Raw genomic sequence first — 17,965 nt, forward strand, 5'->3', positions numbered from 1 at the left:
CTGGTGTATATCTCATTTTGGATTCTCCTGTAGTTTTAATGGTAGGGCCCTGTCCGTCTCGCAACCCTTCCTTTTTCTATCGCAATAGCAGCCATGAGGTAAGCATACAGACTTTGTGTGAGTCTAAATTCTCATATATTTAATAAAATACAAATGTATTGCCCATTAAACGTTTACTAAGGTTCCCCTAAATTTTACGCGACACTACCGTCTAAGTCCCTTGACATATTTTATTTTGGAGAACCTACATTTCATGTGTAAATGTGCCGCACGATGTACCAAGCCAGGGATGCCATGTTGTCAACTAATAATTCTGAGAGGAGAAATTCAGGCCTAACGTTAAACAAATGCGAGGTAAACCTCTGTAACATAGCTGAATAGATTATCATCGTTTATAAAAACTTCTGATTTCCTTATTGTTAATATCAACAATATCCATGTTCCATATCTGAAAGTTGCCATTAGACAGGCTAGCTAGCTACGCCGCTATCAAATTTGTTCTACCACATTTTGTTAGCATTGGCCATCTATAGTAGTAATGTTAGCTACCTACACCTACCTGGACACTAGTCTCACGATTTTGACTAATGTTCCCCGTTTATATTAGCAAACTGGTTACTTGTGTCTTGTTAAAGTCAGTGTCAAATATGTCACTTTCTAAGAACAGTAACATAGTGGATGATATTTAGCTACAAGACTAGTTAGATAACGTTACTATTCTGACGTCGAGTAACGTTAGCCCAGTTGCAACCAAGGTAACGTTAATCATCAGCATCGAACTAACTTAGCAATACTGGCTAACGATCAACCCGGAGTTATATTGGCTAAATGGTTAATATGATGATTCTGAGAATGGTTTCGCAAACTATGCTGAAATGTGTGATGTCACGTTTCTCTTGGCTATCTGATTAACCCATGGTCACACTACACACTTAAGTTATATTGTTAGTAACATAAAGTTATGCGTTAAACAAAGTGTAATGCGTTAGCTAACTCTTCATATCTTAACCCAGCATGCTCAGGCTTCAAAAGAGGCTTGCCTCCAGCGTCCTGCGCTGTGGCAAGAAGAAGGTATGGCTGGACCCCAACGAGACCAATGAGATTGCTAACGCCAACTCCCGTAAGGATTCAGTCAATCTGTCTTTTAGCACGTCCTTTTGGTATTGTGTGATGTAGTTAATGTAGCCTGTGCATAATTTACACAGTAGGTAACTGAATATTGATTTGTTGCTGTAAATTCATCTGCCTTGTCTAACCCATATTTTCTGCACCCCCCCCCCCCCCCCCCCCTCAGGCCAGCAGATCCGTAAACTGGTAAAGGATGGTCTTATCATCCGCAAGCCTGTCACGGTGCACTCTCGTGCCCGCTGCCGCAAGAACACGCTGGCACGTCGCAAGGGAAGACACACGGGAATCGGTGAGTGAATGCTGTCCTACGTCTCATAGCTATATCGACTAGTGATGGCGATAGCCAATCAGGTAAAGGCATTTTATTTACATAAATGTTTTGTACGGAAAACAGGATACTGCATTTTTGAGTATAGGCCTGAGATATTAATACTAACACCATCCTCTCCTCTGCCCACCCTACCAGGTAAGAGAAAGGGTACAGCCAATGCCCGTATGCCAGAGAAGCTGTCCTGGATGCGTCGCATGAGAATCCTGCGTCGTCTTCTCCGTCGCTACAGGGAGTCCCATAAGATTGACAGGCACATGTAAGTTCTCCACATTCACCCTCGAGTTTAAAGATTCCGAAGGCATAGCAGCTCCTATTGGGTCCATTTCAAGGATGGCTGTTACACATTGATTATGTTGAACTACATTTACATTACATTTAAGTCATTTAGCAGACGCTCTTATCCAGAGCGACTTACAAATTGGTGCATTCACCTTATGACAACTAACTCTACTAGCCTAGGCTGAACTAGCTAGCTATAATGGCTAACAAACAACCCAGAGTTATATTGGTTAAAAAAATGATGATTCCGTGAGAATGGTTTCGCTAACTTTGCTGAAATTTGTGATGTCGTGTTTCTCTTGGCTATCTGATTAAGCCCTGTTCAAATTCCTATTTGATTTAGGAAGGAAATTCAAATGTAGCTCATGAGTTGCTAAATTATTAATTTTGTATTTATTGAATTGTTTAAAGCATGTATTGTAGATTTATTTGCTCTTCTTGTTTTGCTCCTTTCCTTCCCGCAGGTACCACAGCCTCTACCTTAAGGTGAAGGGTAACGTGTTCAAGAACAAGCGTATCCTCATGGAGCACATCCACAAGCTGAAGGCAGACAAGGCCCGCAAGAAGCTTCTGTGGTACGTCTAAAACCAACTCCCATCAGCCTTAGACTTTTCTATGCCGCAATGTTTTGTAGAGTGGAGAAGGAACTGAGCTGATGGGCACTTTAAAGCATATATTTATATGGGAATGTTTATAGCTGGTAAGATGCACATTTGGGTTCAACCAAAAGACAAGTTACAGCATTGTTTGACCACTTTTCTCTCTGCAGTGACCAGGCTGAGGCCCGTCGTTCCAAGACAAAGGAGGCCCGTAAGCGCAGAGAGGAGCGCCTGGCAGCAAAGAAAGAGGAGATCATCAAGACCCTGTCAAAGGAGGAGGAGACCACCAAGAAGTAAACAGCTTCTTGTCCCTGACATGCACCTGCTGTACCTCCCTCTGTCAAGTGTTGACAATAAAGTGTACGAAAGACACAACCCTGTCTCCTGAGTCCACTCTTACTCGATAACACCTGTAATGTACACTACCTGACATGGTTTCATGGGTTTAACTGCCCACACAATTGATAAGTGGCATTGGGTTACTTCTAGTTACAAGGATATAACCTGTCCTACACTATGACATTGTGTGATTGGTCTTACTGTATTTTTCCTCAGTGTAGACGTTTTCAAAAAGCTTGTAGGAAGTTGATAGATGGCACAATACTTTGCATCGAGTGGCTCTTTTTTTCCTCCGTTACCTTACATTTGCCACATGACGAGCTAAGAATCTTGTTATTTTATTGATAAGTGTAACTTTTGAAACTACATTGTTGGGCTATGAAGACATTTTATAAAACTTGTCAGATGTGCCACGAGGTGTTTGAGAATGTGATTAGAGTTGGCGGTTTGTATATGGGGGTTATTGCCATCTAGTGGTTATATGTGGTACCCTTTTGTCCTGTGACTTTCCCTACCCTTTTTCAGCTGTACGTCAGCTGACTTCCAAAGCCATTAGTGAAATTGTTTTTTTGATTAAATTATCAAACATTTGCAAGTACAAAATGAAAAGCTTTACAATTTGTGCACTTTCATAAATCCTTTTAGTGGATTAAGTGAGCTAATTCTGGAGGTAGTAAGCCATCATTACATCAACCCTGGTGTGCCTACCTGTTAGACAAAATGGCTCCTGTAGAATCATTGCTATGCTCTGGCAAATCTGCTGATCTCGTGGTCACTGTGGCACTGATCAGCATAATATGATAATCAGTCGGGCAACTTTTCTATGCTATTTGAGAATGGTGCCCATAACATTTTTATTTAAGGGAAGGGACTAAGGCAGTGGATCATGGAGGGAATATTCAAATGGGCATTTTCATTTTGGATGAAAATCCAAATGGGCCTGAGACCTTTTTATGCTGGTTTACATGGGCAATTATATTTTAAAGGTCAATCTGACACTAAGCAATTTTACATTTCAGTCCTTCAGCAGATGCTCATTTGCAGAGGGACTTAGACCATATGTCACGTGTGCTTATGGTTCTATTTAGTCCTTTTCCCTCATGCTTTATTTTGAATTGATTTACTTATTGCTTTAATATTATTGTGTGTTGGGTTTTGGTTTACTTATGAGACTGGTTTTGAATTGGTTAAATTTGTTTCGTGGGAATGAGTGTTAGGGACCTGAGCCGCACCCCGGTAACCTCCACAGGGTCGGCATCTTTAAAAAAGCTTGGGCCTCCTGAGTGGTGCAGTGGTCTAACGCACGGCATCGCAGTTTCTAGCTGTGCCACTAGAGATCCTGGTTCAAGTTCAGGCTCTGTCGCAGTCGGCCGCGACCGGGAGACCCATGGGGCTGGTCACATATGGCCCAGCGTCGTCCGGGTTAGGGGAGGGTTTGGCCGACAGGGATGTCCTTGTCCCATTGCGCTCTAGCGACTCCTGTGGCGGGCCGGGCGCATGCACAGTGACACCGTCGCCAGGTGTAGTGTGCCTGGCTTCCGGGTTAAGCTGGCATTGTGTCAAGAAGCAGTGCGGCTTGGTTGGGTCGTGTTTCGGAGGACGCATGGCTCTCGACCTTCGCCTTCCGTACTGGAGATGCAGCGATGAGACAAGACTGTAACTACCAATTGGATACCATGAAAGGGGGTAAGAAAAGCCCTAAGATATGTAGGGGGCCCCCTAAGCGAGATTGAGGGGGGGGGGGGGGGCTCAAGCCGGTCCTGATGATGTTACTGATTAAGCTTTCTCCAACCTCTCCAGAAGTGGCCTGCTTTGACAAGACATCGGAACACCACGATGCTGACGCGACGAATGCTCCATACCAAACAACTATGGACTCAAGTGTGCATGTGGTGTGAGTGTTCCCTAGCCTGTCCTTATGTTTTGCTTTGTGTTGCTTTTATCCTGTAACCTTTTAATAATAAGACAGATATTAAAGAACCGTTAACTGTCTGCCTCCTGCCTGTCTGTGATATTGGGATTTAGAGAACTTTGGTTTTTTACACATACAGTTAGTTAGTGACTTACAGTTAGGCGAGACAACCACATCAGTCACAGTGAGTACATTTTTATTTTTTCGTAAAATATTTTTAGAAATGGATTGTGAAAGGCCTATTATCATTGTCAGATTCCCGTTGATCATGGTGATGGTCGACCAGGTAAAGTAGGCGGTGATCAGTTTGGGGTGAACACTGACATACGGGACGGCCAATGTCAGTTTGTGTTCGACAGCCCAAAGCCTGGATCCTCAACGACAAGTGGAGGAACATGCCGGGATCTGAAGTCTACAAGGAAAGACCATTCGGAATTGTAGCGGATGAGGTCCACGTAGCCTATAAATAAATGGTATGTATGGCTGTGAAGGATGGCTAAGGAAATGTCTAGGCTATCGTTATATCAATGAAGATAGTGTTAGAAACCTTACATATACACATCTCATTGCTATGGAACTGAAATAGTTATCATTACTGAGGAAACATTGCATTTAACGTCAGTCAAAGACACTCATCAAGATTCTTTATCTGGTTTGTATTAGGCCTAATCAGGGGAGAGGGTTCAAAAGGAAATCCAGCATTCAGAGAGAGCTTCGAAAGGCTTGGAGAGCTCCGGTCTCTCACCAAAAAGGCTGAGTGAACTTGTCACTACTCAAATTGCATAAAAAAAAGGTCATCCTTTTGAAACAAAGCAAAAATACACAACTTTTATTTGAGTTATTATTAACTTCCTGTCATCTGTAGTCATTGTAGTTTATTTGAAAAGCTTATTATCTATTGAAATATTCACAATGTCATTGCTGTGACTGAGCTTCCTGCGAAACTATCTTAAACCACACAGCTCCGTTTTGATACCAGATAAAATAAAACAACTGGTATTTTAAGGAGATCCATGATGTGCTGTACACAATGTTCTAAAATAAATGCTGCTTTTTTACTGTTGGTGGTTATCTTGAGTCCAGACTCCTGTTGATCAAGATCCTGAATATGATGAGGGAAACTTGAGTAGCTGTCAGTGCGAACATTAGGCTTGGACTGCGTCAGGTTCCTGCCAATGACCTGAACTGCCTTGATTGGGTGGTAAAGGAGGTTGAAGAGGAAGGACAGTTCATGTCTCCCATCCTTATTTACTGTAATTCACTCAAGGTACTTGGGCAAAGCGCTTGGGTTGACAAAGATCCTGAACATAAATCTGAACACCAACAGTTGAAGTCAGAAGTTTACATACACCGTAGCCAAATACATTTAAACTCAGTATTTCACAATTCCTGACATTTAATCCTAGTAAAAATTCCCTGTCTTAGGTCAGTTAGGATCACCACTTTATTTCAAGAATGTAAAATGTCAGAATAATAGTAGAGAGAATTATTTATTTCAGCTTTTATTTCTTTCATCACATTCCCAGTGGGTCAGAAGTTTACATACACTCAGTTAGTATTTGGTAGCATTGCCTTTAAATTGTTTAACTTGGGTCAAATGTTTCGGGTAGCCATCCACAAGCTTCCCACAATAAGTTGGGTGAATTTTGGCCCATTCCTCCTGACAGAGCTGGTGTAACCGAGTCAGGTTTGTAGGCCTCCTTACTCGCACATGCTTTTTCAGTTCTTCCCACAAATGTTGTATAGGATTGAGGTCAGGGCTTTGTGATGGCCACTCCAATACCTTGACTTTGTTGTCCTTAAGGCATTTTGCCACACCTTTGGAATTATTCTTGGGGTCATTTACCATTTGGAAGACCCATTTGCGACCAAGCTTTAACTTCCTGACTGATGTCTTGAGATGTTGCTTCATTATATCCACATAATTTTCCATCCTCGCGATGCTATCTATTTTGTGAAGGGCACCAGTCCCTCCTGCAGCAAAGCACCCCCACAACATGTCTCATGCAGAAAGTAGATGTCCTAACCGACTTACCAAAACTATAGTTTGTTAACAATAAATTTGTGGAGTGTTTGAAAAGCGAGTTTTAATGACTCCAACCTAAGTGTATGTAAACATCCCACTTCAACTGTAGTTATTGAGATGTATCATAGCAAAACTATACCAAAGAACAAGACGACTGATAATGGGTTTGGATTTACGTAACATTTCACATGTGATGTATGGCACACCAGGGGATGTAGACGATACACAGTGCATTCGGAAAGTATTCAGACCACTTGACTTTTTCCACATTTTGTTACGTTACAGCCTTATTCCAGAATGTATTAAATTGTTTTTTCCCTCATCAATCTACACACAATACCCCATAATGACAAAGAAAAAACAGGTTTGTAGAAATATTTGCAAATGTCTAAAAAAACGACTGAAATATCACATTTATATAAGTATTCAGACCCTTTACTCAGTACTTTGTTGAAGCACCTTTGGCAGCGATTACAGCCTCGAGTCTTCTTGGGTATGACGCTACAAGCTTGGCACTCCTGTATTTGGGGTGTTTCTCCCATTCTTCTCTGCAGATCCTCTCAAGCTCTGTCAGGTTGGATGGGGAGCGTCGCTGCACAGCTAATTTCAGGTCTCTCTAGAGATGTTTGATCTGGTTCAAGTCTGGGCTCTGGCTGGGCCACTCAAGGACATTCAGAGTCTTGTCCCGAAGCCACTCCTGCATTGTCTTGGCTCTGCATAGGGTTGTTGTCTTGTTGGAAGGTGAACCTTCGCCCCTAGTCTGAGGTCCTGGAAGCTCTGGAGCAGGTTGTCATCAAAGATCTCTCTGTACTTTGCTCCATTCATCTTTACCTCGATCCTATCTGGTCTCCCAGTCCCTGCCGCTGAAAAACATCCCTACAGCATGATGGGGTGCCAGGTTTCCTCCAGACGTCAGGCTTGGCATTCAGGCCAAAGAGTTCAATCTTGGTTTCACCAGACCCGAGAATCTTGTTTCAGATGGTCTGAGAGTTCTGTAAGTGCATTTTGGCAAACTCAAAATGGTCTGACATGTGCCTTTTACTGAGGAGTGGCTTCCGTCTGGCCACTCTACCATAAAGGCCTGATTGGTGGAGTGCTGCAGAGATGGTTGTCCTTCTGGAAGGTTCTCCCATCTCCACAGAGGAACTCTGGAGCTCTGTCAGAGTGACCATCGGGTTCTTCGTCACCTCTCGGACCAAGGCCCTTCTCTAATCCAGGAAGAGTCTTGGTGGTTCCAAACTTCTTCCATTTAAGAATGATGGAGGCCACTGTGTTCTTGGTGACCTTCAATGCTGCAGACGTTTTTTTGGTACCCTCTACAGATCTGTGCCTCGACACAATCCTGTCTCGGAGCTCTACGGACAATTCCTTCGACCTCATGGCTTGGTTTTAGCTCAACTGTGGGACCTTATATAGACAGGTGTGTGCCTTTCCAAATCATGTCCAATCAATTGAATTTATCACACGTGGACCCCAATCAAGTTGTAGAAACATCTTAAGGATGATCAATGGAAACAGGATGCACCTGAGCTCAATTTTGAGTCTCATAGCAAAGGTCTGAATACTTATGTAAATATTTCCGTTTTTTATTTTAAAGAAATTGTCAAAAATGTCTAAACCTGTTTTCGCTTTGTCATTATGGGGTATTGTGTGTAGATTGAGGAATAATTTTTATTTAATACATTTTAGAATAAGGCTGTAACGTAACAAAATTTGAAAAAAGTCAAGGTGTCTGAATACTTTCCGAATGCACTGTACAGTGCCTTGCAAAAGTATTCATCCCCCTTTGGCATTTTTCCTATTATGTTGAATTACAACCTGTAATTTAAATAGATTTTTATTTGGATTCGATGTAATGGACATACACAAAATAGTCCAAATTGGTGAATTGAAATGGAAAAAATTACTTGTTTCAAAAACAAATATGCATTCACCCCCTTTGCTATGAAGCCCCTAAATAAGATCTGGTGCAACCAATTACCTTCAGAAGTCACATAATTAGTTAAATAAAGTCCACCTGTGTGCAATCTAAGTGTCACATGATCTGTCATATGATCTCAGTATGTATACACCTGTTCTGAAAGGCCCCAGAGTCTGCAACACCACTAAGCAAGGGGCACCACCAAGCAAGCGGCACCACGAGACCAATGAGCTCTCCAAACAGGTCAAGGACAAAGTTGTGGAGAAGTACAGATCAGGGTTGGGTTATAAAAAAAATATCTGAAACTTTGAACATCCCACGGAGCACCATTAAATCCATTATTAAAAAATGGAAAGAATATGGCACCACAACAAAACTGCCAAGAGAGGGCCGCCCACCAAAACTCACGGACCAGGCAAGAAGGGCATTAATCAGAGAGGCGACAAAGAGACCAACGATAACCCTGAGGGAGTTGCAAAGCTCCACAGCGGAGATTGGAGTATCTGTCCATACAACCACTTTAAGCCGTACACTCCACAGAGCTGGGCTTTATGGAAGAGTGGCCAGAGAAAAGCCATTGCTTAAAGAAAAAAATAAGCAAACACGTTTGGTGTTCGCCAAAATGTATGTGAGAGACTCCCCAAACATATGGAAGAAGGTACTCTGGTTAGATGAGAATAAAATTGAGCTTTTGGCCATCAAGGAAAATGCTATGTCTGGTGCAAACCCAACACCTCTCATCACCCCGAGAACACCATTTCCACAGTAAAGCACGGTGGTGGCAGCATCATGCTGTGGGGATGTTTTTCATCGGCAGCGACTGGGAAACTGGTCAGAATTTAAGGAATGATGGATGGCGCTAAATACAGGGAAATTCTTGAGGGAAACATGTTAGTCTTCCAGAGATTTGAGACTGGAACGGAGGTTCACCTTCCAGCAGGACAATGACCCTAAGCATACTGCTAAAGCAACACTTGAGTGGTTTAAGGGGAAACATTTAAATGTTTTGGAATGGCCTAGTCAAAGCTCAGACCTCAATCCAATTGAGAATCTGTGGTATGCCTTAAAGATTGCTATACACCAGCGGAACCCATCCAACTTGAAGGAGCTGGAGCAGTTTTTCCTTGAAGAATGGGCAAAAATCTCAGTGGCTAGATGTGCCAAGCGTATAGAGGCATACCCCAAGAGACTTGCAGCTGTAATTGCTGCAAAAGGTGGCTCTACAAAGTATTGACTTTGGGGGTGGGTGAACAGTTATGCACGCTCATGTTTTCAGTTTTTTTGTCTTGTTTCTTGTTTGTTTCACAATAAAAAATGTTTTTCCTCTTCAAAGTGGTAGGTATGTTGTGTAAATAAAATAATACAAACGGCCCAAAAATCTATTTTAATTCCAGGTTGTAAGGTAACAAAATAGAAAAAATGCCAAGAGCGGTGAATACTTTCGCAAGCCACTGTAGTTCACCAAGTTAGCAGGGCTGGTCGAAGTGAGACAAAAGCAAGTGCAATACTGTATTTTCCAAAACATTCCATGCGGATTGACAAAACAGTCGATGAGATCATGCAGTCAGGCACCAAGTCATGCTTAGAAAAGCACTGCATGGCCACTTTGAATATCAACCCAGTAATGTAGAGCCACAGGGCATTTGTGCTGCACATACTGTTGTTCGACATGTTTGTGGGAAGCCAATTCCTAACCATGAAGCATTAAAGGAAGTGGTTTTCACTTGTACAAAGTGTAGGACCAAATGACAACATTTTGATTAGACATTTTAAGTTACTATGGGGCCCCGTTGGTTAAGGACACACCACATCCTTTTACCGACATAGATGTGCGTCCTGGATTTACCGTCAAACTTATAGATGCAGTGATATGACAGAGTGAAAATATATTTGATCTGGTTTATATTCAACGACACGAAAGAGATATTAAACATCATAGTGAGGTGTTTGAGGATATTGAAAGAGTTGAGACTAACTTCCTGGGGAAAAGCTTCTCAGAGCCAGATCTTTATTACGTGGGCCATTTTGATGAAGACTGATGGCCTTGACATGGCCACCAACTACTCCAGCTGAGTAAAATGTGAACTAGTACGGAAATAGAGAATTGAAAGAAAGATGAACCCGTGACGACATCTTGCAGCAGTAAGATTCTGATCTTGCAAGCACTGCAAAGATTGTAGATTGCTGTCTTCATTTCCCTGCCACACATTTGACACATTCGATCGTATTCATGCTCAACCTTATGTAACCCTAAACAAACCGGTACTCATAAAGGATGTACTCCATGTTACCCTTCCAACCAGCAGTATTCATTTCTCTGAACTGCACCAATGTTCTGGGAGGAATTCATAGCTTTAAGTGCGTTCACATGGTTTTGTTGTATTTGTATATTTGTATTTGACAGAGCCGTACTAACTATGCCTTCTTATAGCATAAGCTGTTACAATGTAACGGCTTGTGCTCTCCTCATCCTCAGATGAGGTGAGGAGAGAAGGATCCTCAGACCAAAACGCAGCTTCAGGGAAATAAGCCATCTTTTATTTAACAACGATGATGGCAACACGAAAACAAATACAAAACACTTTCAAACTACAAAACAAGAAAACGACGTCGAACGAAACCTGAACATAAACTTACATAACTAAACATAAACTCACGTACAGGAAACAGACGACATCGAAACGAAACGAAACAAACAAACGCTACAGTCCAGTGTGGTACGAACAAACATACTGACACGGAAGACAATCACCCACAAACAAACAGTGAGAATGCCCTACCTAAATATGACTCTTAATTAGAGGCAAACGCAAACCACCTGCCTCTAATCAAGAGCCATACCAGGCAAACCAAAACCAACATAGAAACAGATAACATAGAATGCCCACCCAACCTCACGTCCTGACCAACTAACACACAAAAACTAACATAAATAGGTCAGGAACGTGACAGTACCCCCCCCACAAGGTGCGAACTCCGGACGCACCAGCACAAAGTCTAGGGGAGGGTCTGGGTGGGCATCTAACCACGGTGGTGGCTCAGGCTCCGGGCGCGGTTCCCACCCCACCATAATCCATCCTAGCCTCCTCCCTCCAAGAATGTCCACCCTCTTTCTTCCCCCACAAAATCCTCCTAATAACATATCTAATAATGACAACACCGGGACAGAGAGATAAACCAAGACAGAGGGATAGATAAGAGATAAAGATAGAGAGGGAGATCAGGATAGAGGGGCAACTCCGGACTGAAAGGCAGCTCCGGACAGAGAGACAGCTCTGGACTGATGGGCAGTTCTGGGTATCTAGCCTTTTCAGGCTGTAGGGCAGCTCATGGCTGACTGACGACTCTCGACGCTCATGGCAGGCTGACGGCTCTCGACGCTCATGGCAGGCTGACGGCTCTCGACGCTCATGGCAGGCTGACGGCTCTCGACGCTCATGGCAGGCTGACGGCTCTCGACGCTCATGGCGCTCTGACGGCTCTGACGGCTCTGGCTGCTCATGGCGCTCTGACGGCTCTGGCTGCTCATGGCGCTCTGACGGCTCTGGCTGCTCATGGCGCTCTGACGGCTCTGGCTGCTCATGGCGCTCTGACGGCTCTGGCTGCTCATGGCGCTCTGACGGCTCTGGCTGCTCATGGCGCTCTGACGGCTCTGGCTGCTCATGGCTCGCTGGCGGCTCTGGCAGATCCTGTCTGGTTTGCGGCTCTGGCAGATCCTGTCTGGTTGGCGGCTCTGGCAGATCCTGTCTGGTTGGCGGCTCTGGCAGATCCTGTCTGGTTGGCGGCTCTGGCAGATCCTGTCTGGTTGGCGGCTCTGGCAGATCCTGTCTGGTTGGCGGCTCTGGCAGATCCTGTCTGATTGGCGGCTCTGGCAGATCCTGTCTGGCTGACGGCTCTAGCGGCTCCTGTCTGGCTGACGGCTCTAGCGGCTCCTGTCTGGCTGACGGCTCAGTAGGCTCATGGCAGACGGGCGGCTTTGCAGGCTCATGGCAGACGGGCGGCTTTGCAGGCTCCTGGCAGACGGATGGCTCAGATGGCGCTGGGGAGACGGATGGCTCAGATGGCGCTGGGGAGACGGATGGCTCAGATGGCGCTGGGGAGACGGATGGCTCAGATGGCGCTGGGGAGACGGATGGCTCAGATGGCGCTGGGGAGACGGATGGCTCTGGCCGGATACGGTACACTGTAGACCTGGTGCGTGGTGCCGGAACTGGAGGCACCGTGCTAATGACAAGCACCTTCCTACTAGTGCGGGGAGCAGGGACAGGGCACACTGTATTCTCAAAGCCTACTCTATCCCTGATGCGTGGTACCGGCACTGGTGACGCCGGGCTGAGGACAAGCACATCAGGATTAGTAGGGGGAGAAGATACAGTGTGTTTAGGGCTCTGGAGACGCACTGGTAGCTTAGTGCGTGGTGCCGGAACTGGAGGCACCGGGCTAGATACACGCACTACAGGGAGAGTGCGTGGAGGAGGAACAGGGCTCAGGTGTAGACACTGTAGGTACTAGGCTGGGGCGGGGAGGTAGTGCCGGAAATACCGGACCGTGGAGGCGTACTGGCACTCTTGAGCATTGAACCTGCCCAACCTTACCTGGTTGAATGCTCCCGGTTGCCCGACCAGTGCGGGGAGGTGGAATAACCCGCACCGGCCTATGTAGGCGAACCGGGGAAACCATGCGTAAGGCAGGTGCCATGTATGCCGGCCCGAGGAGACGCACTGGAGACCAGACGCGTTGAGCCGGCCTCATGACACCTGGCTCAATACCCAATCTAGCCCTCCCAGTGCGGGGAGGTGGAATAACCCGCACTGGGCTATGCACTCGTACAGGAGACACCGTGCGCTCTACTGCGTAACACGGCGCCTGCCCGTACTCCCGCTTTCCACGGTAAGCCTGGGAAGTGGGCGCAGGTCTCCTACCTGCCCTTGGCCCACTATCTCCTAGCCCCCCCCCAAGAAATTTTTGGGAATTACTTACGGGCTTTTTTGGCTTCCGTGCCAGACGCGTTCCCTCATAGCTCCGGTTCCTCTCCCCGGTAGCCTCTGCTCTCCTCCGTGCCTCCAGCTCAGCTTTGGGACGGCGATATTCTCCCTGCTGTGCCCATGGACCTCTCCCGTCCAATATTTCCTCCCAAGTCCAGAAATCCTTGTTTCTCTCCTGTCCCTTACTCCGTTTATTATTCCCTTGCCGCTTGGTCTTAGCGTGGTGGGTGATTCTGTAACGGCTTGTGCTCTCCTCATCCTCAGATGAGGTGAGGAGAGAAGGATCCTCAGACCAAAACGCAGCTTCAGGGAAATAAGCCATCTTTTATTTAACAACGATGATGGCAACACGAAAACAAATACAAAACACTTTCAAACTACAAAACAAGAAAACGACGTCGAACGAAACCTGAACATAAACTTACATAACTAAACATAAACTCACGTACAGGAAACAGACGACATCGAAACGAAACGAAACAAACAAACGCTACAGTCCAGTGTGGTACGAACAAACATACTGACACGGAAGACAATCACCCACAAACAAACAGTGAGAATGCCCTACCTAAATATGACTCTTAATTAGAGGCAAACGCAAACCACCTGCCTCTAATCAAGAGCCATACCAGGCAAACCAAAACCAACATAGAAACAGATAACATAGAATGCCCACCCAACCTCACGTCCTGACCAACTAACACACAAAAACTAACATAAATAGGTCAGGAACGTGACACAATCCTTATGTAAATGTGGATCTTTTTGTTGTGGATACTTGCACATTTCATCAATATTTCATAATGTAATCAAATTGGCTTTGTTTATTCATTCAACATTGTATTATTGAAAAGGTATTTGATAAGCAATGTATTACAGTACAAATCTGTGTATTAAGTGTGTTTTGAACAGAACAATTGTTTGGACCAGCCTGCACATTGTAGTTTACACATGGAATATCTTTTTCCTTTAGAAATATTGTTAATAACATTGGAAAAAAATAGTGCTGATTAATAACAGGAATACACACATTTTACCCATGATCCCCTGCTTTATGGAGTAAGGTATAACGTATGTAACCTCATACTCAGGAGCACCACCGAGCAAATACTTAGGACACTGCAACCTGGCCTTGAGATTTGCCATAAGCCAACCATTTTTTCCATTTTTTTTATTATCACGTAAATAGGTTTTCGACTTCTGTCCAAGTCTAAAAGTTAAATGCTCTGTTGGGGTGCAACAAGAAAAAACATTTGAGAGCAAATACCAACACTTACAGAGAGAGGATGTGACCCTATAGTCTGGGCTATATGGTCATTCCAAAAATAATATTCCCGGGAGGGTGCTCAACCGATAGTCAACTCCCCTAACAAATCACAAATTGGTTTAGGCTGGGCTCAATATAGAAGTGGCAGTGAGGGAGGAGTACCCTTCTCAAATAGTCCAGTAATCTGCGTTGCCAGGTCATATTGGCAACAAGGCAGCATGGTGCAGCGTTCAGCATGGTGCAGCGTCTTTTCCATTTACAATGGAATATATACGTATATTTCATTTGTCCTCTCATCCAGCCTCACGTCTCCTTGTGTCACTCCTGCCCTCCAACCCTTCCACTGATTGAAAACGTAAGTGCTAAGTGTTTAATAGTTTTAGCAGTTAGAAAAGGTCAACAGATGAGGAAAGTGACATTCAGTAAAAACAATAGTGTTGCTTTTAGGATTACTGGATAATCAATACAACATAACCAATTTAAGTTTCCCCATAACTTAGCATTTTAACTTGTATTTGTAACTTGTAACACTATTGTTTTTCCTGGAAGCCACTTTCCTCATCTGTTTACCTCACTTTTCTAACTACTTAAACTATCGAACACTTAGCACTTATCCTTTCGACCACTCACTTCTGATTGAATGCCAGTGCTCAAACTTGAGGACAAGGCCCTCCGGTCTATCCTCCCTTGTCTCTCCTTCAGCAAAGGCCCACTGGATATTGCGACTGTTCCTTTTCTGTCAGTCGGTCGCCTCCAACTAACCTGCTTGTCACCCCATCAGGCCCTCTCACAACATACAGTACCTGCGCCAAGATAAATGTTAACTGCTGTAACCCTACACTCACATTCACAACAAAGTACAGTATTACAGTATTAGTACAGTATTCTAAACTTACTCGCTCTGTATGTGCTGTAGAACGTCCACCAAGTCTCCAGGTATAGTATTGTCTTTGAATAAAGTCCAAGGGGATACTATGGAGAGAGTGAGAGAGAGATAATGTATGTATGTAGAATTAAATTCAGTATGAGTCATCAGCCAACAAATACATCCGGAGGGGAGTGTATCTCTAATTTCTACCTGTGTTAATCAGTGTGTGTTTTTCTCACTACTGTGTCTAACCCCTGTACTCATGAGGACAGACATGGCATTCAGACTGCTACAGTAAGTCTGCTCCATCCCAGAAAGGCATGTCTCAGCCATTTCACAGTTACAGAGTGACAATTATGAGCTGACGCACACCACCAAAAAAGTTAGCAGTGGTGCTGACTAACGGAGAGTAAATTGTAGCCAATAAAAATAAACCACCAAAGTCTTGTCATGAACCTGAAGAAGGCACGTTGATGTCGAAACGTTGGTGGTTTATCCAATAAATTACTGGGAGCAAAATATAAGAACATCTTCCTAATATTGAGTTGCACCCCCCTCTTTTGCCTTCAGAACAGCCTCAATTCGTCAGGGCATGGACTCTAAAAGGGGCAGAAAGCGTTCCACGGGGATGCTGGCCCATGTTGACCACAATGTATCCCACAGTTGTGTCAAGTTGGCTGAATGTCTTATGGGTGGTGGACCATTCTTGATACACATGGGAAACTGAAAAACCCAGCAGCGTCGCAGTTCTTGACACAAACCGGTGCGCCTGGCACCTACTACCATACCCCATTCAAAGGCAAGTAAATATTTTGTCTTGCCCATTCACCCTCTGAATGGCACACATACACAATCCATGTCTCAATTGAAATAAGGAAATGAAAAACCCCGTTGGAAAGAAACTTCTGCCACATTATTTTGGACTAGAAGAAGGCTGTAGAAATACTGCTGTTTGAGGCAGGGAAAACACCTATTGCCGTATGAGAGGAGAGGAGCTGCTCTGCTTAGTTACTCCTCCTCTTAACAGTCTCCTACTATTCGATGTGTGACTCATTACTGATAGTGCCTATTTAGATTAGTGTGATGGGGACTGTGAGTTCTTTCTTAGTGTGTTTGGGGAAAATGAGTTGTGTGTCAAATCAAAATATATTGGTCACATACACATGGTTAGCAGATGTTATTGCGAGTGCAGCGAAATGCTTGTGCTTCTAGTTCCGACAGTGCAGCAATATCTAACAAATAATCTAACAATTCCACAAAAACTACCTAATACACACATATCTAAGTAAAGGAATGGAATAAGAATATATACATATAAATATATGGATGAGCAATGACAGAGCGGTGTAGGCAAGATGTAATACATGGTATAAAAAACAGTATATACAAGTGAGATGAGTAATGCAAGATATGTAAACATTAATAAAGTGGCATTATTAAAGTGACTAGTGTTCCAGTTATTAAAATGGCCAATGATTTCAAGTCTGTCTGTTGGCAGCAGTGTTAGTGTGTTACTGTGTTAGTGATGGCTGTTTAACAGTCTGATGGCCTTGAGATGGAAGCTGTTTTTCAGTCTCTCGGTCCCAGCTTTGATGCACCTGTACTGACCTCGCCTTCTGGATGGTAGCGGGGTGAACAGGCAGTGGCTCGGGTGGTTGTTGTCCTTGATGATCTTTATGGCCATCCTGTGACATCGGGTGCTGTGGGTGTCCAGGAGGGCAGGTAGTTTTCCCCCGGTGATGCGTTGTGCAGACCTCACTACCCTCTGGAGAGCCCTGCAGTTGTGCTGTGCGTGCGTGCGTGCGTGCGTTAGAGGCTATAGAATGTGGTAAACAATCACAGAAGGACAGGAGGTCACATGTTTTGCATGAAGATGCTTTTCCTCTTTCAGATTGGCTTCCTTGAAGTGTTTATCCACACTCCACACTCAATGACCTGCACTCCAGGGTGACGTTTCCCGTAGGTACAGATCTATGATCAGCCCCCCCCCCCCCCCCAAACCCTAACCTTAACTATTATTTGGGGAAATACAAAGCTGACCTAAGATCAGCGTGTAGGGGCAACTTCATTCTACTCCGTGAGGCACAGGAGGAATCTACTATCTGAGAGCCAAGGCTTCACTTCATCAAGGGGCAGGTGGGAACCGCAAAGCAGAAATATCCTCTACTGAACACATCATTAGTGAAATGCTCTGTGCATGATTAGTTATTCACTTCATTATGCCCTCTATTAATAGCTGCTGTTCAATGAACTCTCAGGTTCAACATCTCTGACTACTCTGCATTCATAAATCATATTAATGATCTTTAG

General features: G+C 44.4%; 1 protein-coding gene and 2 non-coding genes across 3 annotated transcripts; all 3 read left to right on the top strand.

Moving 5' to 3' along the window:
* Positions 1–2,712, top strand: LOC129833010 (60S ribosomal protein L19-like). The gene is made up of 6 exons (XM_055897221.1): positions 1–98; positions 1,014–1,120; positions 1,295–1,417; positions 1,595–1,715; positions 2,203–2,313; positions 2,508–2,712. The coding sequence occupies exons 1-6, from the start codon at positions 94–96 to the stop codon at positions 2,632–2,634; spliced, it is 594 nt and encodes a 197-aa protein (XP_055753196.1). The 5' UTR covers positions 1–93; the 3' UTR covers positions 2,635–2,712.
* LOC129834060 (small nucleolar RNA SNORD53/SNORD92) lies at positions 833–912 on the top strand. Its single transcript, XR_008756187.1, has one exon. It is a non-coding gene; the product is annotated as a small nucleolar RNA SNORD53/SNORD92 (small nucleolar RNA).
* On the top strand, positions 1,972–2,053 carry LOC129834061 (small nucleolar RNA SNORD53/SNORD92). The gene has a single exon (XR_008756188.1). It is a non-coding gene; the product is annotated as a small nucleolar RNA SNORD53/SNORD92 (small nucleolar RNA).
* Positions 2,713–17,965: the final 15,253 nt, after the last annotated feature.

This window comes from Salvelinus fontinalis, chromosome 34 (genome assembly GCF_029448725.1).
Source record: "Salvelinus fontinalis isolate EN_2023a chromosome 34, ASM2944872v1, whole genome shotgun sequence".
Lineage (NCBI taxonomy): Eukaryota > Metazoa > Chordata > Actinopteri > Salmoniformes > Salmonidae > Salvelinus > Salvelinus fontinalis.

Coding starts and splice junctions, on each gene's coding strand:
- LOC129833010 (XM_055897221.1), top strand. Junction 1,418..1,594: donor GGGAAGACACACGGGAATCG/GTGAGTGAATGC, acceptor CCACCCTACCAG/GTAAGAGAAAGGGTACAGCC. Junction 1,716..2,202: donor CATAAGATTGACAGGCACAT/GTAAGTTCTCCA, acceptor TCCTTCCCGCAG/GTACCACAGCCTCTACCTTA.